Source organism: Miniopterus natalensis, chromosome 4 (genome assembly GCF_054644295.1).
Source record: "Miniopterus natalensis isolate mMinNat1 chromosome 4, mMinNat1.hap1, whole genome shotgun sequence".
NCBI classification, from domain to species: domain Eukaryota; kingdom Metazoa; phylum Chordata; class Mammalia; order Chiroptera; family Miniopteridae; genus Miniopterus; species Miniopterus natalensis.
The window spans coordinates 70,873,506-70,899,542 of record NC_142084.1 but is presented as its reverse complement, the minus strand read 5'-3'; the positions used below and the strand labels follow the sequence as shown (position 1 = coordinate 70,899,542).

At 49.1% G+C, this 26,037-nt stretch overlaps 1 protein-coding gene across 1 annotated transcript in view; it reads left to right on the top strand.

The window, feature by feature from the left end:
* Positions 1-959: 959 nt before the first annotated feature.
* The window catches only part of MED26 (mediator complex subunit 26), a 34,284-nt gene continuing 9,206 nt past the window's right edge, over positions 960-26,037 (top strand). Inside the window, exon 1 of the mRNA XM_016209384.2 lies at positions 960-1,038. Within this exon, the coding sequence (XP_016064870.2) occupies positions 967-1,038 (72 nt within the window). The 5' untranslated portion in view covers positions 960-966. The remainder of the gene's footprint in view (positions 1,039-26,037) is intronic.

Here is a 26,037-nt window from a genome sequence, read left to right as displayed (position 1 = left end):
AGGTCCGCTCGGAGCTGGCTTTGAAGCTATCCCAGCTGGGGTGGCGGCTCCTCCGAGAGACGCTTCTGTCTCCAGGTTTCCGGGCTCAGGCCAGCGAAGCGCTGCAGACACCCGCCCTCCAGAGTGGACAGGGACGCAGGCGGGGGCGTCCCTCTGCGCCTCTTGGTAGGCCCTTCCGCGCGCGCATCACAAAGTGGACATCGGTCTCCCTCACCCCCAAGAACGCCGAAACGGGGGCTGAAAGGACCTTTGGGCTCGGAAAACTTGGCAGCTTCTCTCGCCCACGACCCCAGTCACCTCCGTCACTGCGGGGAAGGCTTTTCTTCTGGAGAAGGGGTCCTGCCGCCGCCCCTCCTGCCCCGCGGTCCTGAAGCGGTACCCGTAGCTCTCAGTTCAAGGACTCCCCACACACCCCGCGTTTCCGTCGGGAACCTCCGCCTACGACACGGGCGGGGGCGGGGCCTCCAACCAGCGGCCGTTGCTCCGCCCAACAGCTTCCCAACGGCTGTCTGGCCAGCGGTGCGGAGCGGGGCGCGACGGCGGCGAATGCGCCTGCGTGCGCATGCGTCCAGGTGCGGGGCGTAGCTCGCGCATGGCCCCGCCCAGGCCTGGGGTCTCTGCCCGCCCCATCTCCCAATCTCCTCAGCGTGGCGCCGACGCTGCGTGCGGCGCGGGTTACCCAGAGTGCTCCGCGCGGGGGCAGCTCACTGGAGTTTGGTTCTCGAGGCGGCGGCAGCAGCGGCGGCGGCTCCGGCGGCTCCTCCTCCTCCTCCGGTGGCGGCGGCGCCCCGGGCCCGAGCCCCGGCTCCGGCTCCCCTTTCCGCCACCCCGCGCGCCCCCTCCTCCTCGGCGCTGCGGGGAACATGAGGCTCCGGTCTCGGAGGCCGGCGAGTGAGTGACCCTCGTCCCCCGCCTCAGCCCGCCCGCCCGCTGGCCTGGCCGCTCCCCCCCCGCCTCGCCCAGGCAATGACAGCGGCTCCAGCGTCTCCGCAGCAGATCAGGGACCGGCTGCTGCAGGCCATCGACCCGCAAAGCAACGTAAGTGCTCGCTGCGCGGGCCGGGACCGAGGCCTCGTGGGCCCGGGACCCTCCCCCTCTTCAGTATCCCTCATCCTCCGGGCTTCCGGGGACCCGTCCGAGGCCCACCTCTCCCTCGGGGCCGCTGCCATCCCATCCTCTCGCCCCCTGGGCCGGGGCCGGAGGCGCTCGGTACGTGAGGCCGAGGCTTCCGTGCGGCCTTGGTGGAGGGAGCAGAGAGGACCTGAAGCCAGAGCTTTGCCTCCCCTCCCGATCTAGCTGTATAGCTCTTGCTGCTCCTGACGGAGCTTACCCTCCTTGCCCTTCCCCCGAGACCCCCTGGATACCCTCCCGGCGTGGGGGAGGGGAGGGAGAAAGGCTTTGGAGCAACTGGTGTCTCGGGTATAATTCGGGGAGCCCTTGCCACCCGTGTCTCGGTCTTCTGGGTGATCAGGGAAGTCTTCCTTCCCTCTTCTTCTGGCTGAAAGTACACTGACTTCGGAGGGAAACCCCCCGGCCCGTTTTGTCCCTAGCCGGGTGCCCAGGGCGCCTAGGGAGGCCCCCGGGTTCTGCGAGTGGCCATGCCTTTGCCGGATCCCTCTTGGGGTCGCTTCCTACAGAAGGTGATAATTGGGGAAGGTGGGATCTTTCATGTTGCTTTTCTGGGCCTAACTGCCCATTGCGTCTCTGACCAAGCCAGAGTCCCGCTTTTTGGTAGGGAATTGGAGGTGATTCTTTTCTATCTTCAAGAGCCCTGTTTCGGCTGTCCCTTTCCCCTACCTGGGGGTCCCAGCCTGGCGGTTTGTGACCTAGGTCAGGATTAACCTCAGGGTGTCTCTCTCTCAGATGTCCCTCCACTGAGGCTGTTTGCAGAGGGATCTCCCCTGCCCCCTCCGTAGGGGAAGACTCATGGCGTTCTCACATATTATCCAAGGGGTTCTTGGCGATAGGGGTCATTTTCCCCTTGGCAGGAGCAGGTCGAGTAATGGGAAGATGGTATCCAGGTATGAAGTGAGCCCCTGCATTTGCTGGGAAACTAGGAATCACTTTTTAACATGCTGGGGATGGAAGGACAAATCATCTTGGGCTTGGCCAGGTAACTTGGGTTTCTCTCACTGTTGGGGCTTTTGCTTTTCCTTTATGTGAGCTTGGCTAATTGCTCTGAGTATGTACTAGCCGATTTTCTAAAAATAATTCATGTTGGATTGTGCAGTTTTGGTAGAAATTGAATTATTATCTGCTCTGTATTATAAGTAATTATCTTATCCCTGGTCTTCAGGCCCCATTAAGATTGACTTGGTGGAAATTACCTTTAACAAATGTTGTATACATTTTCGTTAGGATTTTGGGGGTGGAGTAGGCACAAGCTATATAAAACCTTCCAGAATTTTTGCAGTAACTGGTACCACCACAATTCTCAAGACTGAAATATTAGAGGATAAAGCAAGTGACATGAAAATTGTCAACCTTGGTGGCTTTTGCATCTTTTGTGGAATCTGAGTGCAATTTCTTGAATTCCCGGTGCTTGTTTGCCTTTGGGAGAATCTGAGAGTGGCTGAGATGTTAGCACTGATCCTTAATGCCACCTAGGAGAGCTTTGGGATCTGAGGGTGCTTTGACAGGTGGTCATGATTTTGTAGATTAGGTGGAACAGTGATCTCAGGGGTTATAGTGTGTGTAAGGCTTTAATCTAGAAGGCTCCTAGGAATAGGGGAGGAATAGGGGCTAGGCAGAATCTGGAAGAGGGAACAAATCTCAGCTTCATGTATCCTGGTGCATGCGGGAACATTGCATCCATATGAGCCAATAACTGTGTTACATGGCATAGACTTCACATTTCATGTGGCTTGCTTTGGAGAACTCTAGTGATAGGTATGTATAGAGTCCTGCTACATAAGTATGATGGATGTAATTGGGAAATTGTCTCTTTGAATATGAGTGATGAGGAAAATACCTCCTTTAAATGCTTCCATTGTTAGTGTTCGTGAACAATTGTTAATAACCATTTGACTAGAGCATGGCTTGGAGCAAACCTCATGTAGAAACTCAGAGCCATGGCAGGTTGCGGGTGGAGAATGTGCAACAGTATGGCCAGGCTGTAGTTCTCTTTTGACTTGGGCTCAGGTGAGAGTGGGGTGGCTCCAACAAGGCACTGCCTCCACACAGCTGCTCTTCTCTGCCTTACCCAATTATGAACTCCACTTCTGGTTAGTTGACACATATTTAAGATGCTCATGGAAAAAAAAATGGGGACAGAGTTGAAGAGCCAACACTAAAATTAAACGCCTTCTGAGAAAAGCAACACAGAATTGTGCCATGTAATGCTTACCTTTATAGGCATGTAGTTATGGTTAACAGCTTTTGCTTGAAAAATCAATGTCAGGCAGCTGACCTAATATCCACAAGTATCTGAAAAGTTAGGGAAGTAACAAAGTAACATTTACTGACCATCTCCTTGACAAAGGAGTTCTTAGGAGGAAAGTTGTTTCTTTGCTCTAAATTCTAGCCTCTGGAGTATTTGAATTTCTGTAGCATCAGGCTCTGAGTTAATAATTTCTATCAACTCAGTACTGAAGTAAATCCTCTACACTCCTTTTCAAATAGCAACTAATAGTTTTTCAGAACAAAGCCTTACTCTTCTGGTGGTGTGTAAACCCAGAGTATTGACAGTCTCCCTGAAGTGCAGTGTGCTCATTTGTTCCAGCTTAATCTTGCTGCTTTGTGGATGAAGTTGAGGGCAGTGTCTTCTCCTGCCCAGAAATCAGAGTTAGTCTACCCTGCACAGTCTCTTCAGCAGGTGATTAGGTTCCTGCTTGTATGGGACACTCATTGTTTCACAAAAGTTCAGGCTTTGTGTTCCTGACCAGAATGCAAGTTTCATGAGCATGGTTTGTTTCTTATCTTCTCTCTCTAGAGCAGAAGCATTAGGTGTACCTTCTAAGTGCTGGTTAAACTGACTGACCCCTAGAATCATTCTTGGACCTATAACTGAGGAGCTACATTTGAGCTCTCTTTTACAACAGAGTGACTGCTATAAGCCCAGAGGTTCAGTCATGGAATATTCTAATGCAGAATTCTGCAGAGATGTAAAGAACATGGATGTTCATCTGGCATCTGAGAAAAGGTCTGACTGAGATGGTGGAGCAGGTACTGAAGCCCCATGACCAGCTGAATAACAGCACAAGGCAGGCCTTGCTCAAAGCAGGGAGAGGCCAGAGGAGGCACTGCAGGGGAAAAGGGACTTGAACTCGCTCTGGACGCCAGTGTAAATGCCTACCAGCTGTCAGGCTCTTCAGCAGGAAACTTCAGGCATGACTTTCTTCCTCACAGTTCTGCAGACATCAGGTTCCAACAGGAGGTGACCAAGGGGCCTCTGCAGAAAGAAGGATAATTTTCCCACCTAGGAATTTGAAGGTTAAGATGCTGCTTAGGCCTGGCCGGTGTGGCTCAGTGATTGAGCATCAACCCATGAACAGGAGATCAGGGTTTGATTCCTGGTCAGGGCACATGCGGAGTTGGGGCTCAATCCCCGGTAGGGGGTGTGCAGGAGGCAGCCAATCAGTGACTCTCTCTCATCCTTGATGTTTCTGTCTCTTTCCCTCTCTCTGAAATAAAAAGAAAAAAAGATGCTGCTTAGTTTCCCTGGGCTGCAGGTTCCTCACCTGCAAAGTGGAACCTGGGGACTGGAGTATGTGCCCCATAAAGCTCCTTCCCTATCAGGTTATGGAAAGGGCAGCCGAGGCTAACATGAATTGTTTTAAAAGGTTTTTCCTTTTAATGTAACACTCATTGTGTGAACTTTCTAAACTAACGAAGTTCTACATAGATATATATGCTTCACGTGACGTTTTCCAGCACTTTAATAGCATCTCCTACTTCCCCTCAACAACCGTGTAAGGAAGGTGAGCTGAGTGACCTGTCTCCCCTTTCTGCACAGTGACAATACATGCTGCTTAGTGAGTGTCTCCTGTATCCAGGAAAGGACAAGATGCTTTTGTTACTTACTGACTTCATGTGAGGTGACTGCCCCAACATTAGGGCCTTCTTCAAAGTTACTAAGTAACATGCTTCCAACTCTAAATGCCACCACACTGCTCTCAAAGATGGAGAGATGGCTTTGAAGAGGCCCAAGAGGGCAGTGTCCTTGAGCTGATAAGAAAAGATGTGGGAACCTCTTCTCTCCCACACAAGTTTATATGCGACTCCCAGATAGTTGGGTTAGATTTACCTGTGCCAGATCTAACAGGTTGACGATATTAGGCAGCCTGTCCCAGAAACATCTTAAGGTTTCTATCAGGACAGAATCCTGGGCCAGACCACACTGTAGTGTGGCAGTTGCCAGCTGACATGGAACTTTTCATGAGTCTTGTTCCAGCTTTGTTTTCTGCTTCCAGATTACAGCAGTTTTGATGTTAACTTAAAACGCCATTGATTCTGCAGAAAAGAGAACTCTTGTAAAATGGAATACTGTTCTCATTCTCTCCAATATATTAGAGGATATGAAATCTAAACATGTCTCTGCCTGATCACACTGTTGCCCAAATTCAATGACATTCCCGTCTTTGCTCTTTATACTGTAGCCAGGATCCATGGGGAAGAGCAGTGTGGCGTTTTATGACTGTGGGAATAGGCAGGTAACAAATGTCTATTGTGAAGCAGGTGTGTATCCTTGTGACACTCTCCCTCAAAAGGTGGACTTTACATTTCATCTTCACGGAGGTTTCTGGGTGGTCCTCAGAGGTGGCTTTAATTGGAGTATGTTGTCCTGACAGAAGGTTACGGAGGCCTAGAGGACTGTCTAAGATCAGCCTGTGGGAAGGGGTTTTCGTCCTGATAGAGTTTTTAAAAGGCACCACGGTCACCTGGGCTCCTGGGCTCCCGGGCTCAAGATGCAGCTGTGTGTGGCAGAACACACACCCAAAGGGTTCCAAACTCAGGTTAGGTGTAGGAGGGGAGTTGTGCTCGCCTATGGCTTGATTTTGGTGTCCTTGTGGGCATCTTCTCAGATGGAGCTCCAGTTTAACCGGAACCAGGCCCCAGCCTGATCTCTAGGTGACTGCAGCCCAGTGGGTGAGTCTCCTGCCCAACCCCCCATTATAAATTGTCTTCTGCAAGCTGGGGGCTTTGTCCCTGTCAGGAGAAGTTGTGGTAGTTGTGTTTTTTCTTTATATTCCTGGTGGTGGGCTGTCCTGAGTCCACATGGAACTCTTGGGGCCCACTGGCTAGTTTTCAGAATGGGTGACTGAGATTGTGGTTCAGTGGCTGGCAGTGTAGGTAGGCAGTGCATTTTCAGTTCAGCCATGGATTGCCCATGCTCAGAGCCCCCTTCTGAAACAGCTTTCACTGTCTAGGCACATGTGTAGAATGGAGCAACGATTCCATGAACTGGGGAGCATTTCCTGCATAAGGAAGGCCTGTCAGAATACTGTTGTACCGTGGTGTTAGGTTTGCTCTTTGTGGCTTTCCAAGAATGGGTGGCAGGAGTTCCTGAACTTTGGGGAGCTCTTGATTATTGCTGGAGTTGGCTGGAGACAGTTGGGGACCACTGTGCCATGTTGGGGTGCAGACACACTTAGGTCCTCTGTCTGGACCCCCAGACTCTGATCTGTGAGTTCCTAGGGGTTCTGTGACTGCATGTGGAGCCCGTAATAAAGGAGATGGGTCATGTCAGGTGAGGTGCGACTGCCAGGCAGTTGGAGTTCAAAACCTTCTAATGTTCCTAGGACTGCAACGAAGTTTCCTGTCTTCATCCATCGGAGGCTATGAAGTGAACAGCTGCTGTTTACTGAGCACTTAATGTGGGCCAGGGACTGTGTGGAGCACTTCGCATTCTGGTTGCTTCTCTGAACTTCATTTTAGGAGAGATCCGTCCAGTGTCGCAGAGGAGGCTGTTGGAATCTGGGCCTAAACCCAGTGCTGGTTGGCTCAGAAGCCAATGGACTTAATGACAGTGGTCTCTCACCCCGCCCCCTCCCCCGCCCCCCAAACAGTACTCAGCATGAAAGTTGGATTCTAGTGCGTCTTCTGGGGTTGAACCTTACAAACAGTGTTTTTAAATATTAAAAGTTTTATATTTCCATTTCCTGCCCAGCCCCTACAGCCTTTTCCCCATTAAAATGCCTAGCCTAGCTGCTCCTAACCTTTTGTCTGTCAGGATCCATTTTTATGATCAGAAACATTTGGAAACTCCCACATTATGACAGGTATACTTTGAGTAGCTGTTTTTTGAGAAAATTCAAGGACAGAAGCTAATCAGTCATGCTTTGAATTGAACTTAGGTCTTGTCATCCAAACAGTATCTACTTAAATCTGCAAGCTGTCCTAGAGTTGGAACCTTTGTGCTCCTTATTTGTCACCACCTCTGCTCTCCCTTTTCCAGAAACCTTTCCTGGTTTAATCCAAGATAGTTTCCCTCAGGCACTGTACAAAACTTAAAACCTACATTCGTGCTGGTAACAGGTCTTGTTGATATGTTCTCCTTGGATTGCAAACTCCCTCGTAATGGACTATGAATTCCTCCCCATGTATCTAGAACTTCCATAGCAACTGGGTGCTTAGATGCTTGTTGATTTTCCTGTGAAAAGGACTGATCTTGGGAACTGGCTGTCAACACTGAGTAGGTATTAGTAGATCCCTGCTACGTTGTTCCCAGGAGACACTGTTCAAATGCCACCTTGGGACCTTTTGGCCTTTTTTTTTGGTCATGTGACAAACCAGACCCTTCCTGGATACCCCTCTCCCCTGGGTTTCATTTGTCAGGGTTAGGAAGTAGGCGATGCTTTCTCTAGGACACATTTGTGCTGGGTCAGCCTTGTAGCTGCTGTGAAGACCCCAGTCACTTATCTGCTTTGTGTGTAGAGTGATGTAGGTGGCTGGCCTTCATTCTGTGGTAGGGGATTCTGTGGCGCAGATGTCACCAGTCAAGTGAATTACTGATAAAGGACTCGGGTGTATGTGTGACTGTGGCTCATTGGGGGGCCAGTAGGTGGCTCCGCTGCCTTACTGGTATCTTCATCTCTATCCTCTACTCACACCCCTGGTCATACTTGGCTCCCTGGGCAGCAGCCTGACCCACCAAGCTGATCAAAACTTGGCCTGCATGCACTGGGGTCTGGGTTCTTCTTGTCCCCTCCATGGCTTATTTTGATATCCCCTCCCCCCATCCCAACTTAGCTCTCTTGAACCCTTTTGCCCAGATTGGGTTTTGGGGTGGTGGCCACATCCTCTTTTCCCTGGGTGATCCCCAAGTGGCTAGCTAAGTGCCCTCTTCTTAAGGACAGCCCTCCTAGAAGCCACTTCCCAACTTTATTTACCCCCTCAGTTCATATTGCATCTGTGCTGGGCATGCAGTTGGCAAGCTGGCTTTTTCGTACTGTCTATGGAGATGAGTGACACTTGTGCGTAGGTATGTAATATAGGAACAGTTGACCCTTTCTGCTAATTATTTCACATTATTTTGCCTCCATTGTTCAGTTAGGTAGTTGCTGGCAGAGCACCTGTCCTCTACTCCTTTACTAATTCTGTTGGCAGGTCTCTTACAGGAGGAGGGTAGCCCTGTGCTCATTATAGGCGCTTGAAAGCAAAGGGGCTGATTGGCTCCTGTCGCTCAAAGGCCATCTTTCTGTTCCACCTTTAGTGTTGCCTTCACACAGTATGGTGTCTGCTGCCCAGCATCTGGGCATCTACGGCTTGAGGATTCACCCTCATGGAACATTATCCAAGGGAAGAAAGAGCAGGTGACTTTTCCCCCAAAAACCCCAGTAGACATGCCCTGGTATCTTCAGGCTTTGCTGGAATTAGCAGGCTATGTTGGTTGGTTGTCCCAGAATGGAGTGGATGCCCCAGGAGACATCAGGGGCCTATTGTGAATGAAGGGGATAGTAGAGCAGGGAGCAAGCTAGCAATGTCCCCTGGGTGCATACTGGTTTAATCACCTCTTTGATGTGTTAGTGCCATCAAATAGTTGGGAGAAGTGCTGGGACTGGGAGACCTAGGTCCAGATGGCAAAATGGAAGTAACCGAAATGGAAGGTCCAGAGTAAAATAGATGGGGTGGTTTGGATGGTGTGAGGTTGCAGCAATGAGTTCTGAATAACCCATTCCTTCTGGTTGAACCCACAGATTCTGACTTGCCTGCAGTCACACTTGGGCACCTGGCTGTTACCTTGTATTTGCGTAGGTGCGGGCTGCAGCTCCTGACTCCATCGTGGGCTGAGGAGCCCTCAGGAGTCCAGGAGAGCCTGCCACATTGCTCTTTGTTTTCCTTTCCCCATCATCTCTCCTGGTGCTGCAGTAACTGCCTGGACCAGGCCTAGTGGGGTGAGGTGGTTCAGTCCAGGAGGCCCAGACCACCCAGGACTCCTATAGTTATGAGAAGGTGGTGCCTATTTCCCAGGCAAGAGCCATGCTCTACAGACTTCTGTCCTCTGGGCTCAGAGGCATGGACAGGACCTGATTGAGGTCTGGTTGGATCTTATTGTCCTGCCCATCTCCTGTCTTCCCTCCCCTTCATTCACCTGGGTAACCAGAAACTGGTGCCTGCATATCCCTGCCTGGTTTCTTCCTCTTAGGTAACTGAGAGGGGTAAGAGCAGGTGTTTTCGTGAACTCCATTTTTCCCACTTGGCTCTCAGCATGCTCCCCCTTTGCTGGATGCTGGCAGCCTGGCAAAGATGGAGTAGTGGACCACACATTAAGTTTTAGGTGCAACTGGGTAAAAAGATATGTGAATGAACATTTCACTTTCACTTCTATTTTAAAGGAGCTTTTTCAAGCATTTGAAGTTCTCACTTTGGCCCTGGCTGGCCAACTCAGTTGGTTGGAGCATTGTTTCATATACCAATAGGTTGTGGGTTCAATTACCAGTCAGGGCACATACATAGGTTATGGGTTCAGCTGTGGTAAATCAATTCTGCCTTTCAGTACAGGAGCCTAACTTCTCACCAAAGGGCAGAAGTTATCACCCCACCACCAACACCACCACCAAAGTGTTGTGTGAGTTCATTCCTCCGTTGCTTGTAATTCTTCACCTCCTCTCATAGCTGAGTCAAAGTGCCACTTGGGATTGAAATTGAGGTGAGAGAACTGAGAGGGAAACAGTGTTTCTGTTTTTTGTCCTTGGCATTGTGTGTGTGTGTGCGCGCGCGCGCGCGTTTGTGTCTGTTTTGTGGACAGACTTCTTCCACTTAATGGGAAATGCAGCAGCTCCTCATTTTGACCAAACTCTTGAAGGCTAGGCCACTGAAGAAAGGATTCACTCACTTGCTTCCAGTTTGAAAACTGGAGAATCGCTCTGGGTTGGCCTGGGGGTGGGGTAAAGGGAGCCTTGTAAGAAAGTGGCAGTGCGCACAGGAAGTTGAGGAGCTTGCAAAAGAAGCAGGCACCAGTAGGTGCCCTCAACTGCTATAGCCCTCCCATGTGGCAGGACTAAAACTGTGGGGACACTGATCTGGGGTTGGGGGTCGGGCTCTCTTAGGGCCTCTGGTGAACTTGCTTGTCTGCCCGCCCAGAGTTAGAGTAGTTGCACCTGCTTGTGCCTTGGGAATGACACTCTTGTGTTAGGAAGAGAATGGACATAGTTTTCTATCTGGTCAGTGGTGGGCTCCCACAAATTGGGAAATAGAAAGTAGCATCTGCTTTATAAGATGAGCCAACCTTGGGCATGTGGATGTGCTGTGTTTGTCACTTCAGGCTGTCTTCCTGGGTCACTGTGCAGTCCTTAGTGACTGCTACACAGTCAGTGCTGAAGGTACCTTCACGGAATGAACAAGGCCTAAGGCCTAACACTGAGGAGTACCCATTGTCCCATGACACCCCTGCAACTTGCCATGTTTGGCCTTTTTTGTCTTTCCAAACCCTTTGCCCACGACATCTTTCTCCCTGAGCATTTTGACTGTGCCCTGCACTGCTCGGGGCTCTGTATCCTTTAAGGCTTCCCCAGGTGCTCTCAAAGCCAGGAGCACCTCGATCCTCACTCCCTGCTGACTTCTCTCTTGGTTGTGTATGCAGTCTGTTCCAAAGCAGGTACACCTTCTTCTCTCCTGCCCTTGGCATGCTGCACTTTGTCAGTTGGTGGTGCCATGGCTCTTAGGGCTACCTCAGCCTCCCTGGAGTTCCCCTTCTGTGGTGACTCCCTTCCTGCAAATGGGATCTCCAGGGAGGTCTAGCACAGCCACTTACCAGCCAGTCTCCTGCCTCCTGCTCTCCCCTCCGTACCAGCTGCAGAGTGACTGCCTGAAAACAAAGATTGGGATGTTTCATTTCCTCTGTTGGGACCATGTGGCTGACTGGATAAAGTATGAGTTCTTTAGGTGGCGTATAGTAGAGAAGATAGTCCTTCTCTGGGTGGAAAACTTGACTTTGTTGTTGGGCAGAACTGAGTTGGAATCCTTACTCTGCTGTTCACCATGCACGTTTGGATGAGGTTACGTTTGCAGCCTTAGTTTTCTCAGGAGGATGTACATATTCTTAGGAAGACTGTTGAGAATGGGATGTGGCCCTGGGCCTGACTTGTCCTGGGTGCTGACCTGCATGGTAGATAGCATTTCACAAGCTTGGTGCATCCAGCTTGCATTCCCTTCCTGGCCTGCCCTACCTTTGGACCATGCCCAGTAGATGGTTAGTGACTGGGGACTAGCCAATTATGGGGCTGCATCTTCCTGGTCAGTGATTGGTTCAAGGATGAGCCTGTGACCCCAGTCAGAGCCCATGAAAGTTTTAGCACTTTGCTGGGATAGTTGGGGAGATGCCAGTGGGAGAGGATATGAGCAGGTCACACTTGGGGTCGGCTGCCTGGAGACAGCCTGCTCAGTAGTGAGACCAGCCTAGAGGGGTGGGGAGGGTAAGTTGCCATGACCCAAGGTGAGCTCTGCCAGGAACTTTTCAGCTAGGTAAGCCAGTGGCTTCTTGATGAAGCCCATTTGAGCTGGCTTTTCTGTCACTTGCAACCAAGAAAGAATCAGCGGAACACATTGTACCCCAGCCTTCAGCTTAGCTGTCTCCTGCACCTCTCCCCCCCCAACCATGCGTAGCTGCTCATCAGCCATCTCTGACTTGCTTGTGCATTCCCATCTGGATGGCCCTCCTTTCTTCCTTTCCTACCTGCCTCCAGGTTCCAGGCCCCAGGTGCCCTACCCAGCAATGCCAGTGCCAGCTGTCCCAGGAGCACTGTCTTTTGGCAATTCCTGGCATCTTGGTTCTATCTTTTCCACAGCACCTTTAACCTGTCTTATATGCCCATGTTCCCCACCACACTTAGTTCTTTTCCTGCTGGTGCTTAGTGAGCCAGGTCATTCTTTTAGGGCCTGTAAACAGCTTACAAACGACATGGTTCATCTCTGATTTCAAGCTACAGATGAGCACAAGCATTGCCTAACCTGGAAGGACCGTGCTGGGTTTGGTTAAGAGTTCAGGTTTGGTGGGGCCTGGGCAGAGTTAGTTCCTTGGAGGATGCCCTGCTTGGCCAACTCCAGACCTCAGCCCTTTGGGGTCTTACTGTGGTTTGTGGGTTCTCTTGGAGCCATAGTGGCATGATCAGCACTTGGGCACTGAGCTTGTCCTGAGTGCATTGCTCAGTTCTGGGGAGTCTGGGGATTCTGGATGCTGGTGACAGGACCCAGGGAAGGAGGGTGGGCAGCTGTAGGTATTGCAGCACTTTCCTACCCACCTTCAGTTGCATGGGGAACCCACCAGACCCAGCCCCACAGGGGTGCACAAGCCTTCTCCCTCCCTTGGGACAGGACTCCCCCAAGCAGGGGGTTCTGAATCCTGAACCCCAGATGTACTGTGGCCTCAGGATGAGTCACTTAATGTCTCCAAGCCTCACTCTCTTTATCTGTGACATGGAGCTCTTGGTACCATCACCTAGTGGTGTCCTCCTGAGGGGCTGAGCATGTTGCATGCCTCGTACAGTGCTCGGCTTCTCTTTAGTCATCTAGATGACCATGAGAACTGGTTCTATCTCCATTACAGGTGAGGAAGAGTGAGGAGATTGTCCTTGCCTGAGTCCATGCAGCTGAAAGGAGCAGAAAGGGAATTCTAATGCTATCAATAGGTAATAGACCTGCAGGTGGAGGTTAGCCTGGATCTCATTCAATCTACTGACCAAATCTACTTAAGTCAACTACTCAGTGTTTTCTGGTGTTATTTTCACGATGGCTGTCTCTGCAGGGACTTTATCTTTAGGCTGTATAAACAGGTTGGACCACAGCATCAACTCTTTTTTTTTTTTATCCGCACCCGAGGACATTTTTTTCCCATTGCTTTTCAGAGAGAGTGGAAGGGAGAGACAGAGAGAGAGAGACATCAGTTGGTAGCGCCCCACACGTGCCCCAACTGGGGCCAGGATGGAGCCTGCAACCGAAGTACATACCCTTGGCCGGAATCAAACCTGGGACCCTTCAGTCCGAGTGCCTACCACAACTGGCTAGGGCACAGCCATGTCAACTCCATTCATGATTCTGATCTTGTGAAGAAGAAAACCTTCTTCTCATTCTCCAGTGTTGGTGGATGAATATGGTTACCAACCAACTAGAAATCCTGAATTTCTTCCCCAAAGAAAAGATGGACTGATGGACAAACAGAAAGGAAGGAAAGAGAGTATTTAATATGCATGGGTTTTAGACCTGGGTTCAAATCTCTACAGCTCTGTCTCAGATGTTTGTTCTTGGACAAATCACATCAGTTATTTGCTGCCTATCAAATTTGCTGTCCTCTATATAATGAGGACAAGTCCTACCTAGCTGATGGGTAAATAATGCCTGAAGGGAAATTGCTGGGTTTAGTGTGAACAATGAGCAGTTACCAGACAACACTGCATAACTTGACACATTTCTAAAAGCTCCCTAGGCAGGAAACAGGAAGAAATTGGTTGTAGAACAAAATTGAGGCATGTGGAGGAAAGACACACTTCTTTGGAAGAGATGCTTGGATCAGAACTCCCCTGAACTATTCCAAGTTTTTCTGTACATGGTTGCAGATAGGGCTAATCAAATAAATTTGTGCAAAATTGCCTTTAGGAAGCAGTATCCTTTCTGAATGGAGAACATACTCAGAACTAACAATCCCAAAATGTCAGAAATCACCAAACAGAGAAACATTGATGTCATTAACAATTAGAAAATACACCTTGTACTCAAACATGTGGGAAGACTGGTGTTGGCAGGTAATCAAGACTGGGCCTGTCTCCCACCCTACCCCACTCACCCATACCTCCCCACCCTGCTGGCAGGACCCAGGAACTACTTTATACTTCACCCTTTTGGAAACTATGTAGCAAGAGGCATAGCCATGTTCATGTTCTTTGATCTAGTCATATTATTCTTGGAAATTAATAACAATGTTTATGGATATATTTATGTAATAATTATTTTTAATGTCATTAATTAAACAGCATGAGAGAAGCTTAGGAAGCACAGTGCATCCAGAGTCAGATAGCACAGAGCTGTGAAGAATGATTCTGAGGCCCTGTAGAGAAATAGACAAGCCTTGCTGTGGTGAAGAAAAGGAGCATTGTCATCTGAGCATACTAGGAAGGCACAAAAACTAAAACTTTGGGTAAAATGGGAAGCACTTGTATTGGGGCAGTTAGGAACAGTTTTTGGTTTTGTTTTTCCTATGCTCTTTTCCATTAAACAGTAAGAAAAATGAAAATAAAAGTAGACTGCTTTAGCCTGAAGAGCACTTGGGAACTATTGAGAGCAATCTGGCCTCAGTACAGCAGCCAGTGGAGAGGAGAGGATCATGTCCTCTTGTGTGTTTCTGGGTGGTTCAGAGCAGGGGTGTACAATGCTTTACTCCAGGACAAGTCCACCAGTCATGGACCCACATTCCTCATGCTCTCAGAGAACTGGGGTCCAGCCCACCAGGACTGTAAGTCGTAGTGGCTATACTGCCAAAATGTAAGTTCTTCATTCATCCTCTTTCCTCCAGGTCTGGTCCAAGCCTGGCCATCTCCCTTTTGGAAAACTTGCCTGTTGTCCCTTCCAAACCAATATCACACTATTTTGTCACTTAAGATGCTGTGTACTTAGTACAGACATCCCTACTCCTTATGTCATGATCCACAGATGCTCTGTGGCTGGGGCCCTTCTTTCCTTTCATATCTCAATTTACACTTCCCTTTCCCTCACTCATGACTGTCCAGGCCCCCTTCTCACATCTGTGACCATCAAATTCCTTCAGTCCTCTGCTGACCACCCATTGTAAAGAGCCCTGTCCCCTCCCTGCTATCACCCTGGCTCCAGATACTTTCATGTCTTGGCACACATAATAGATTATAGCGTCCAGACAGTGCCCTGGAAAACTGGAAGTGGGACTGGAGGGAAAGACAGGAATGTTACATTTCTTCAGTATAATTATAAGAAAAATAAAGTATAAAGTGTTAGGGAATGTATTAAATATTGAACTTGTATTGACTTTCCAAATAACATTACTGTTTTTGTAAAAGGGGGTGTGGTGTGGCGTCCATGAGCCATAACTTTTATATATTAGGTTAGATTTTGCTTGACTTTGGTAATTATTGTGGGCAAATTCTGTTTTACATGTGGAGATGATAAAATTTAGAACCATTTTTAAGTAAACAATAATTTACAAGCATCGGCATTTCTAAAAAATCTAGGTTCTGCGCTCTTTTCATTTATGTGTGATGTTGAACTACAATAATGCAGATGCTGGCCAGGCGTGGCTGAGTGGTTGAGCATCGACCTAGGATCCAGGCAATTGGGGTTTGATTCCTGGTCAGGGCACATGCCTGGGTTGCAGGCTTGATCCCCAGTAGGGGGCGTGCAGGAGGCAGCCAATCAATGACTCTCTCATCATTGATGTTTGTCTCTCTCTCCCTCTCTGTTCTTTTCTCTGAAATCAATAAAGATATATTTTTAAAATAATAATAATAATAATGGATTCTGGTTTCATTCAAACATTATTTTAAGTACTTTGAAATAATGAAGAACTCTAATTTATTGTGTGGTGTGCCAGTAAGTGTTTCTAGGAAAAAATTATCCATATACATACATAAGTTTATAAATTTTACTGATATAAAGGATGGGGATCGCACAGTTTACAAACTGAAATACACAACACTGTTGTCAGTTCCATGTAGTGTATTGTTTCTCACAGACTGCTTTCCTTGATTGTTGCTGAGCTTTTGTATCTGTAGCCAACTTATGAGTAATAGTTCTGACTTGAAGATCAATTGATATTTTTATGTTAATGAATTAAGTGATATCTTTCCTGAGTCAGGTAATAATATTCAAATACTGGAAGAATTTTTCCTTAGTTGTGCTATTTCTAATGTAATTGCTACAGGCATGGCACACTATTTAGTTTAATCTGCATTATTAACATTTTCTCCATCACTTTCTTAAATCTAAACCCCAGAGTTGGCAAACTATTTCTGAAAGGGTTAGATAGTAAATATTTTTGGCCATACAGTGTCTGTCACAACTCTGCCTTTGTTTATAGCACAGAAGCATTCATAGACTATGAAAATGAATGAATGTGCCTGTCAACCACAGTGCTGAGTGGGCATGAACATGGTGACAGGATGACACGGTATAGTGGCTCTGCAGAAAAGGAGCAGAGAAATGCTGGTGGGTGAGGTGAGTGGAGCAGCAAAAGGGGAGCACCTGTGGGCTGCTTGAGGGAAGGAAGTCCAGGAAGAAGGACCTCCTAGGAACTCAGTACAGAGGCTTTTCCCACTAGGACCCCAGAGCTATTCTGAATTGAGCTTGGAAAGGTTGCTGGTAGAGCTGGGGGTGGGCTGGACCATAAGTTAGTTGTGTCTGCTGTTGCCCCTGTCTTGGTAGGAGGAGAGAATCTGGGTGTGCCAATCTTGGAACCCGTTCAGTTGTGTTTGAAGGAGGGGACAGTTGGGGATAGCTTCTGGTCCCAGGAGGTGTACTAGGTGCCTCTGCCCACCTCTGAGCGCTCAGGGTCACTCTGAGAAAGACCAAGCTGTCCCTCTCAGTCATATTTCAGTATCTCTGAGTAAAGCTGTGTCTTCCAGTTGGCACGTTTGTCTTTCTTAGTGGTCGATGATATACTGGTGCATCTCAGAGTGGGTGAAACACAGGAAGTCCCTACTCAGAACCTTGCAAAGTGAACAAGCTAGGAAGCACACATCAGTAAGACAGCACCACAGTGGCTCCCTGGCATCCAGTTACAGGCTCTCCCCTCCTGCCCTGTTTCTTCTCCTCAGGCAGGCCTTGCCTCTCCCTGGCTTCAGTGGCCACCCTACCCTCCTTCCTGTCCATGGCCTCTCCAGCCCCAAGTGGTGGGCTCCACATCCTGACCCCTTGGATTCTCCCTGCCTCATTGTCCCCCTTTACCTCACACCCACCCCATCCTAACCCTCACCATCTTGCTTCCTGGAGTTGAGCAGCACCTGCAGATTTGTCTCCTTGCCTCAGCTGTGAGTTCTTCACCAGGCAGCTGGAGCCAGCTATTTAAAACTGCAATCTGACCATGTCACTCCCTGCTCTGAGTGTGGCCTGGGATCCATTACATGTCCTGCCCGTGGTCCTCTCCCACTCTCTGGTGTTCTCTGCACTTACTGTGCTGCTGTGTGCCCCTGGCCCTTGGCTCCTGCTGTGCCACCCCCAGCCTGGTTTGTCCTCACCTTCCTTGTCTCGCTTGCAGACTGTGATCTCTTCAGGCCTCCTCAGAGATCCCTTCTGTCCCCCTCCTCAGAGGCTCCAGAACATTGAATATCCTATGGCCTCCCCAGCCCACACTGTTTGAAGTTCCCTAATCACAGTCTGCCCACCCAGCCAAGCTAGGGGGCTGGGGCGGGGGGGGGGGGGGGGGGGGTGCCTTCAAGGCTACAGCTGTGCCTTATCTGTATTTCTCTGTGAGGCAGTGGAGAGCCAGTGCTTGGGAGCAAGGCTGCCTGGGCCCCAGACCCACCTGTGTGACCTCTGGCAGATACGTGACTTCTGTGCTGTACCTTCCTCCCTGTAAAAGGGGGCTGATAGAGCATGGAGTGTCAGGGTGATCATTTGTAGAGCTACATGTAAGAATTTCTTAACAAAAAAAAAGAATTTTTAACAAATTGAGTTGTGCCTGATTGGCCGTACTGAAGCTGTAAAAAACCCAACTCTCTCTTCCTGGTGCATCTTTCAGCCAAGCTCCTACAGCAGTCAGGGTCTGTAGGCTTATCATTGGGAAGAAAGTTGATGCAGAGAGAGGTTGTATCTGCTGTCCCTTCACTCAGTCTAGTGGGTGTCCAAGGTTATACCAGGAGAGGGCAGAATCAGAGCCCGTGCCCCTGTGATAAGCGCTGGTTAGTCTGTTTCCAGTCCTTGGAGCGAGCATCTGTGGGTTAGATGGCACTGTCGTCCTGGTGCCCAGATGAGGCCTTTGGCTCAGAGAATGGAAGTGACTCTACCTGTCCACTGCAGGGTGCTGTGGCCTAACCCCATTTCCAGCCTGAGGCTGGCAGGGGCAGGGAAGCAGTGCCAACAACATATGGAGGGGTTTTGAGTACAGATGCTTCTGCCAAGATGCGCTTGGGACACTCCTTGGGGGTGATGGGAACCACAGTCCAACTCGACCCCCCACTGTAATTCCCCAAGGCACCCCAGATTTCACAAAGCAAGCTGAGCTCCCAAGTCCATGTTGCCAGCACAGGGCAGCCTCTGCCCACATCTCCCTCCTTACATACAGCCTCTTTACCTCCCCCTGTTCCATGTCTGTGCATGCCTGCATCTCTGAACCCCAATTCTTCCCTCAGCCCCATTCTGGGACACTTGCCTGTCTCCACCACCAAGATGGGGCTCTGTAAGACAGGGCTTGACGACTATCATCCACTCCACACCCTGCATAGAATCTCCCACTAGTAGGCACTGAACATGATTGGATGAACTCCTGCCAAACCCCCCGGGAGGCCCCAACCAAAGTCCTAGAGAAACAAAAAAGAGTGAGAAGAACCCCTGGTCAGGAAGGAGCTTGGCACAAGCAGAAATGCAGCAGTCTCTGAGGGGTTCTTTTCTGCCCCCCCTTAATGTGGGGGTTTAAAGTCAGAAAAGCACTACTTAAAGCATGACTTTGCTCTTCCCTCCAGCTGCAGCCTGCACATCTCCTTGCTGCAAGCCTGGAGACACCTTGCATCTCTTTACTATCTTTTTGTGAAGATGAGCTTGGCATCTGTTTGGAGAGGCAGATTCAAGCTCATCTGTGAGTTGAAGAGGCTGCCAGTACATCACATGAAGACTGTGTGCTGGGACTTAGTGTTGCCTGCTTTACAGAAGGACCTTTACTGACTTGGAGGGGATCCCATTTTATTTTGATAGCTATATATTTAATGGTACTAGAAAAAATATAACCTGGTCCTCAAGGCCCAGGCACTATTGCTTATGACAAGAAAGTGGGAAAATGTAAAGGACTAACTTTCAGGTAGCATTTGGAGCTTTGGCCTGGCTCACAGCCTCTCTCCAAGGCTTAGTCTCACCTCAGGATCCAGGGGAGTGTCTAAGGATGTGAGTCCCTCGTGGGGGGAAATCAGGAAGTTTGAGTGGGACCCAGAATTTGGTATTAGTTGTTTTCCCAATCAGCATGCTGTATTTTTTATTACTTCTGTTTTACTTGTTGTAGCTATTAGATTTATATTCAGTAACATTATTCCGGCTTTCAGCTACTGGTAAACTTACAATATATAATTCATTTGTCGTCTTGCCACATTTTCTTCTTTGAGTTCTAAAACTTATTATAGATGATGGGCATGGCTCAGCATCTAACAGGGTTAGTGTGGGTTGGTTTATTTGGAGGTGCAGTGCCTGCATGAGGTGAGAGAAAAAGGAGGCTCACTCAGGCTCAGGCTTGTCTGCTCCCATGTGCTGCTGCTGCTCCCAGGAGAGGAGCCTTACAGGAGCAGGAGCAGGGAAGTTGGCCATTGGTCTGGGACACCCCAAGTGCCTTTGAGATGTGGAAGAAGAGCCATCTGGTAGGCATTGGGGTCCAGAGGCCATACCCGGGCCTATGATGTAGATTTGGCACTCCCTGAAGTGGGACTGGACAGCAATGGTGGGGAAGTGGAGGGAGAGAAGGAAAGGATCTGGGGTTGGGGCTCCAGGAGGAAGGAAGAACCCTGCATCTGAGGAGCTGCTCTGAGAGATGGGGCTGAGGTGCCTGGGCTGAGCTGTTTTGGTGCGATGATAGGTAGAAGATTTGCAGCCAGCATAACCTTCTCTTTTTTCACATTGACGCAGGCTGTAGTAACAAATAGGCTTGCATTCTCCCCTGGTTGTACTACTGCATTTCTTTTGCATTTGGTATTATCTGTGTGGTGAGGATGAGAAGAGAAAAATAGCAACTCAGGAAAACACATTTGAAAAAATAGGTTTAAAATGCTAAGGAAGTAATAAAGAAAATACAGTGAAAAGCACAGTCTTCTCTGTTCCCAGTTCTCTGTTTTTGCTGGCATGCATTTCACATAAGGAGAAGCTGCTACAGTGCTTCTGAACCTTTCTTTTCAAAAGGTGACACTATTGTGACAATGAAAAGGCAAACCACACACTGGGGAAATATATATAAGTCATATATTGAAGAGAGGACTTGTATCTGAAACATATAAAAACTCAATAATTAGGTACAGAACCCAAGATAATCAAACCTTTCACTAAGGAAGAAAAATATACATGGCATACAAACACTTGAAGAGATATTCAACCACATTATTAGACATCAGGGATATACAAATTAAAACCACCGTGAGACACTACTACATACCTATTAGAATGTCTAAAATGAAAAAGATTGACCATACCCAGTGATGGCCAAGACATGGAGCAACCAGAATTGTCATACACTGCTGGATGGGAGTTTAAGTGATATAATCACCTTGGAAGACATTTTGGCAGATTTTTAAATCCCATCAACATGTGAATGAATGCATGAATTGTATGCCAGCAAATGATATACTACTCAGCAACAAAAAATTAATGAACTATTAATATACACAGTGTGCATGAATCTTAAAGTAGATATGCTGAATGAAAGAAAAGCCCTGACCAAAATAAAACCAAAAAAAAATATCTATTTCATAATTTCACAAAATTCTAGACTAATCTATGATGACAGAAAGCAGATTAGCAGTTGTCTGGGGACAGAGGTGGGCTGGAAAGAAGATTACAAAGGGGCAAGAGGAAACTTCTGGAAATTATATGTTTATTACCTGGATTCTGATGATGAATTCTTAGATGTATTTATAGGTCAAATGTAGCAAATTGTACACTTTAAAAGTTCACAGTTTACTGTATGTAAATTACATCTCAAAGCTGTAAAACACCTGTGGAGGCAGATGATCGGTGCAACAAGGTCCTAGAAAAAGTAGGAAGGTGGTCGGCAAAGAGAAGGAAGGCACTTTGTTAGAGGTGAGGCATCAGACCCCCATGGTAACTCAGCTTTCTCCGGGGGTGAAGGGTGGTGCAGAAAAGTTCCTAGTTCCTTCTCCTCTCAGTAAATGAAGAGGGCTGTCATGCCTGGGCATCCCAAGGGTCTAGTAAGCACTGAACAACAGCAGCAAAGTGTGTGTAACACATTCCTTATAACACATGGGGCTCTGGCAGGTAGCGGTAAACATCGGCTTTTCCCTCTGGGACATTGTGCATGTCCCCAAAACACTTGTGCAGCCGACAGCAGAAGACTTACCATGGCTGGAGCTGGGTAATAGTGTCTCATAGGCCGTGAAATAAAAGGCTCACCAGCCATGGCTGGTGTGGCTCAATGGTAAGAGCAGCGGCTTACTGAGTGTTCCTTTCCTGGAACCTTTAGAGTACCCTTGTCATCCTCAGACTGACCCCGACCCAGGGCAGGAATGTATGGACATGTTTCTCTGTGAGCTGTTAAGCATAGTGCCTACCGTGTGTCTCAGAGGTAGCCTGGGCTCATGGTGCAGCCGGTCTCAGATCTTGTCTGTAGGACTCTCAGAGTCTGTGCCTCTGTGGGGGAAGGGAGTGAAGGGCTGGCTTGTCAGTGCCGCCTCCTTGCAACCCCAGCACCTCTGGCATTTGTTTCTAGGACAGGGTGGCCTCTAAGATCAGCTTCTTATTAAAGTATAGCATACATCCAGAAAAGTAGTTGAGTGGTAAGTTTAATGTTTCAGTAAATGTCTATAAGTGAATGCACCCAAGTAACCCCTACCCCGGTCAGGTCAAGATACAGAGTATTTCTCTAGAAGCTACTCTTGTTCCATCTCCTGGTTACTTTCCACCCCCCACTTCCCCGACTTCTGTCACCATCTGGAAGTCTTGCATTCCAGTACAGAATGTATTCTTTTGTACCTAGCTTTTCATTGACAGTTGTGTGATTTATCTTTGATGTGTGTAGCAACAGTTCCTTCATTCTATGTTGAATGGCTAGACTGTGATTTAGTCATTGCTTACACTTTAGCCATAGCCATACCAATGTTTTTCAGTTGGGCCTGTTTGGAATACTGCTACCGCACCATTCTTGGTACTCATGTTTCTGTTGATATGTGCCCTGGAGTGGAATTGCTGGGTTGTGGAGCATGGGTGTCCATCTTAGGTAGATGTCTGATACAGAATACCCAGGCTCACCCTCCTGTTCCATAGGTGACAGTGTCCTTGGTTCTCTCCACAGTGGACCCTGTTGCAGGAATGCCCACTGAAAAGGTCTCTTTGCCCACAGCCATTACTTCAGCCCCACACATAGCCCAGGAGTGTAGGGTAGCAGGCTGGGGGAGGGGTCCTGGCACTGCACTAGGGCCACAGAGCAGCTTGGCAGTGAGTGTGCTGTGCGTGCTGCCTGGTCCCTGAGGACAGAGAGTCTCTAAGGACAGTGGGCAGTGTGTCATTCTGGACCTACACAGATGATCTGAGCTTTTCCCAACATTCTGCCTGGGCTACCCAGTTCATGGAGAAGCAGATCTCAGGTTGGTGGCTGATCTTGATTATGTCAGAGTTGGGCCTCTCTGCATCTTTGCCCAACTCCACTGCTGGGCATTTTCAGTTGTCAGCACAGGAACAGTATACTGTTTTCACCTTGCTGTTTTACTTAACAGTCTCTTAGAGGTTGGCCAGTTCCTAAAAAGCTTGCTCATTCTCATTTTGGATTGTCCATTTTCCATGTGCATGTGGGTACTGTGTTTGCCCCTCCCATGAGCATTGTGTCTTTCGCTCTTGTACAGCTGGTGTTCTTACTGGCTGTTCCTGCAGGAGCAAGGCTGGGAGGGAGAGACTCTCACCTGGAGTGCTGTGATAAGATACACTGCCAACCAGACGCTTCTGTGAGCACATCTGGCAGAAATGAATGCTCTGCTTGGTGTTCAGACTTCCCAGTTCTGTCAGTGTAGGAATGAGAGTTGAGATTTCTCAAAAAGTGCTAAATTACAACCAGAATTGTACATCCTGTTGACCTAATTCAGGGGTCAGGAGAGTTTAAGTTTGTATTTTTGTTGGGAAGAGCTGCTGAGATATAAAGGGGGGGGAGGAGGGGAGCTTTGGGTACTGGAGCTGTGAAGAGTGCCGCCTCTCTTCCTCTGCCACCGGCAAGCCTCTTTGAAGAGATCTCATAGATGGCAGCTGCTCCACTCATGCTTGCGTGCTGATGAAGAGCTCCAGCGGCTGCCCCGGTTCTTGGGCCCCCTCTTCTTGTGCTCATGGGGGTACAGGCTGTGCTCTGAAAATGGATGCTCTGTGGACAGTCAGGCTACTGAGACGGTGGGCATGCTTCAGCTGTGGATGCTCCTGGGGAGCAGATGGGCCCCACTGATGAGGAAGTACTATTGTGTGTTTGCAAGTAGTGAGCAAGGCAGCCCCACCTGAGGGACTCCTCTCCCTGTGTCATTCTTTCTCTGAGAGAGACTTTGCTCCTGTGGCTGTGATGCTTCCATGGGGGTCCTGGCAGAAGATGGTGCCTTTGCAAGGCAGAGTGCTGGCATGGCATCTGCCTGAGGGAGGTTCCCCTTGCTCCTGTCTGGCCGTGGGAGCAAGCAAGATAGAGCAGGGCCAAGGAGGCTGCCCCTTCCAGAGCCAAGGAGGAGGATCAAGCTGCACTGATTTCTATTACTCAGGGAGACTGGGTGAGACACAGGCCCGCTCTGCCAAGCCCTCTGGGGAGTGTAGGTGCCACCTCTTGCACCAGCTTGTGACAGAGGCAGTTTGAGTCACAGAACAACATCTGCCAGGGAACATATGTGGAGTTATCAGAAGCAGGAAGACTTGCTGTGGCTGAAAATGGTGCTGCTGGTACAATATTACACACACTTGTCCAGCAAGGCCCAGTTTCATTCACCCTCTGCACACAATCTCAGCACACACGACTGGCGCCCGCTGTGTGGCTGGCAGGGGACCGTGACTCAGCCAGGGATGGCATTGAAAGGCTCAGCACATTAAAGAACTCAAAGTCTGGTTGCTTCTGGGTGCCATCTGTGGTATATTTTGGTTTGGAAGGACAGCTTACTTACTGAACACTTCCAGAGTCTTTTGAGCTAAATGGTTTTTATAAGTTGTTGTCTAGACCATTCTGCATTTAAAGAGGAAAAGAAAAGATGATTTTCAAATCATTGGTTTTTAAACTGAACTAGCTTTTACGGCTGACCTGTCTGGCTTTGAGCCCACTGAACAAGTTGGTGTGTGTGGCCAGCACAGATGCAGGTCCACAAGGTTGTCGGGGGACTGGCCAGGCAGTGAGGAGTGTCAGTCCACTCTCGGTGTCATTTGGGGCCTAGCAGAGAGCCCCTGTGCCATCGTTTACTAAGTGGCTTGCAGCTCAGGGTGAGCCTTGGGGGATAGGCTGAAGCCTCAGCTTTGGCGGGAGGGTGTGGGTCTCCTTGGCTCTCAGGAGGAAGGCAGAGGCAGCCTGGAGACCATCTGAAAGTGCTGCTGGCCATGAAACTCCTGGCCCTGTGTGGCTTCAAGGAACTCTTTGTAACGTGTGCATTTCCCTGTGATAGCAGGTTGAGGAGAGTATGTGGGTGGGGTCCCAATGTAAGGCCACTGTCTACACCACCGTCTCGCTGCATGGTGAGCCCTGGACCCTGTTTCCTTATCTGTAAAGTAGGATTTCAAGGATGAAAAGCTAGAGTTTGGCCCCTGGAAGAACCCAACAAGTGGTGGTCCTGGAGAGTCAGGCCTGGTGGTCCCACTGGTGCTCACACCTCAGGGAGTGCAGGGTTTCCCCGTTTTCACTACGGCTACACATGTCCAGCTTCAGTACCAAGATGTTGGGTATTTCCAGTGGAGTGTGACCCTCAATGCATAGATAAAAGAGAGCTGTGAACCAGAGGCTCACAAACTCTGAAGCTTAGTGTCACATCTTTGTTTCACATCAGGGTGGAAATCCCCCCCTCCCGCCCGGGTGGTAATTAGGGCTTGGGGGTTTACCTACCTATCCCCTGAATTAGAGCGATGGCATGCACAGATGGACAAGAGCTTTGGTTTGGCTCGTGGTTGGCAGTAACATCAAAAGACAGGATCCCTCTCGCCCAGTTAGGGGTCAGTGGTTGAACATTGACCTATGATCCAGGAGATTGCAGTTCAATTCCCAGTCAGGGCACATTCTGGAGGTTGCAGGCTCTGCTCATCATTGATGTGTCTATCTCTCTCCTCTCTTCCTCTCTCTGAAATCAATAAAAAACATTAAAAAAAAAAAGACGGATCCCTCTTGCCAACTTTTCTCTCTGTGGTTTATGCCCTCTGGAGAGTCCCTTGTGGACCCTGAAGTACCCCCTCCCATGTGACACCTGGGGCAGGTGTGCCTCTCCTGCATGAAGGAGCTGCACAGCCAGGTTCTGGCCTCCTGAGCTCTTTAGCAGAGAGACCCAGACCCCAGGCCCATTCCACCCCAGGCATTTGTGGGCTGTTTTGGTACTATGTGCCTGGTAGCTTGAACCTAAGGTTGAGGGGGCTGAAGACAGGCTCACTGTGGAACCACCCAGTCCTTGGCCTCCTCCCCACACAGGCACCAGGTGGTGTAGCGCAGCCACTATGAGGATTTGGAAAATGGTTTTCTGTTCACTTCACCTCTACATGGCTGCCCTGTCATTCATTCTGGGTCTGGTGAAG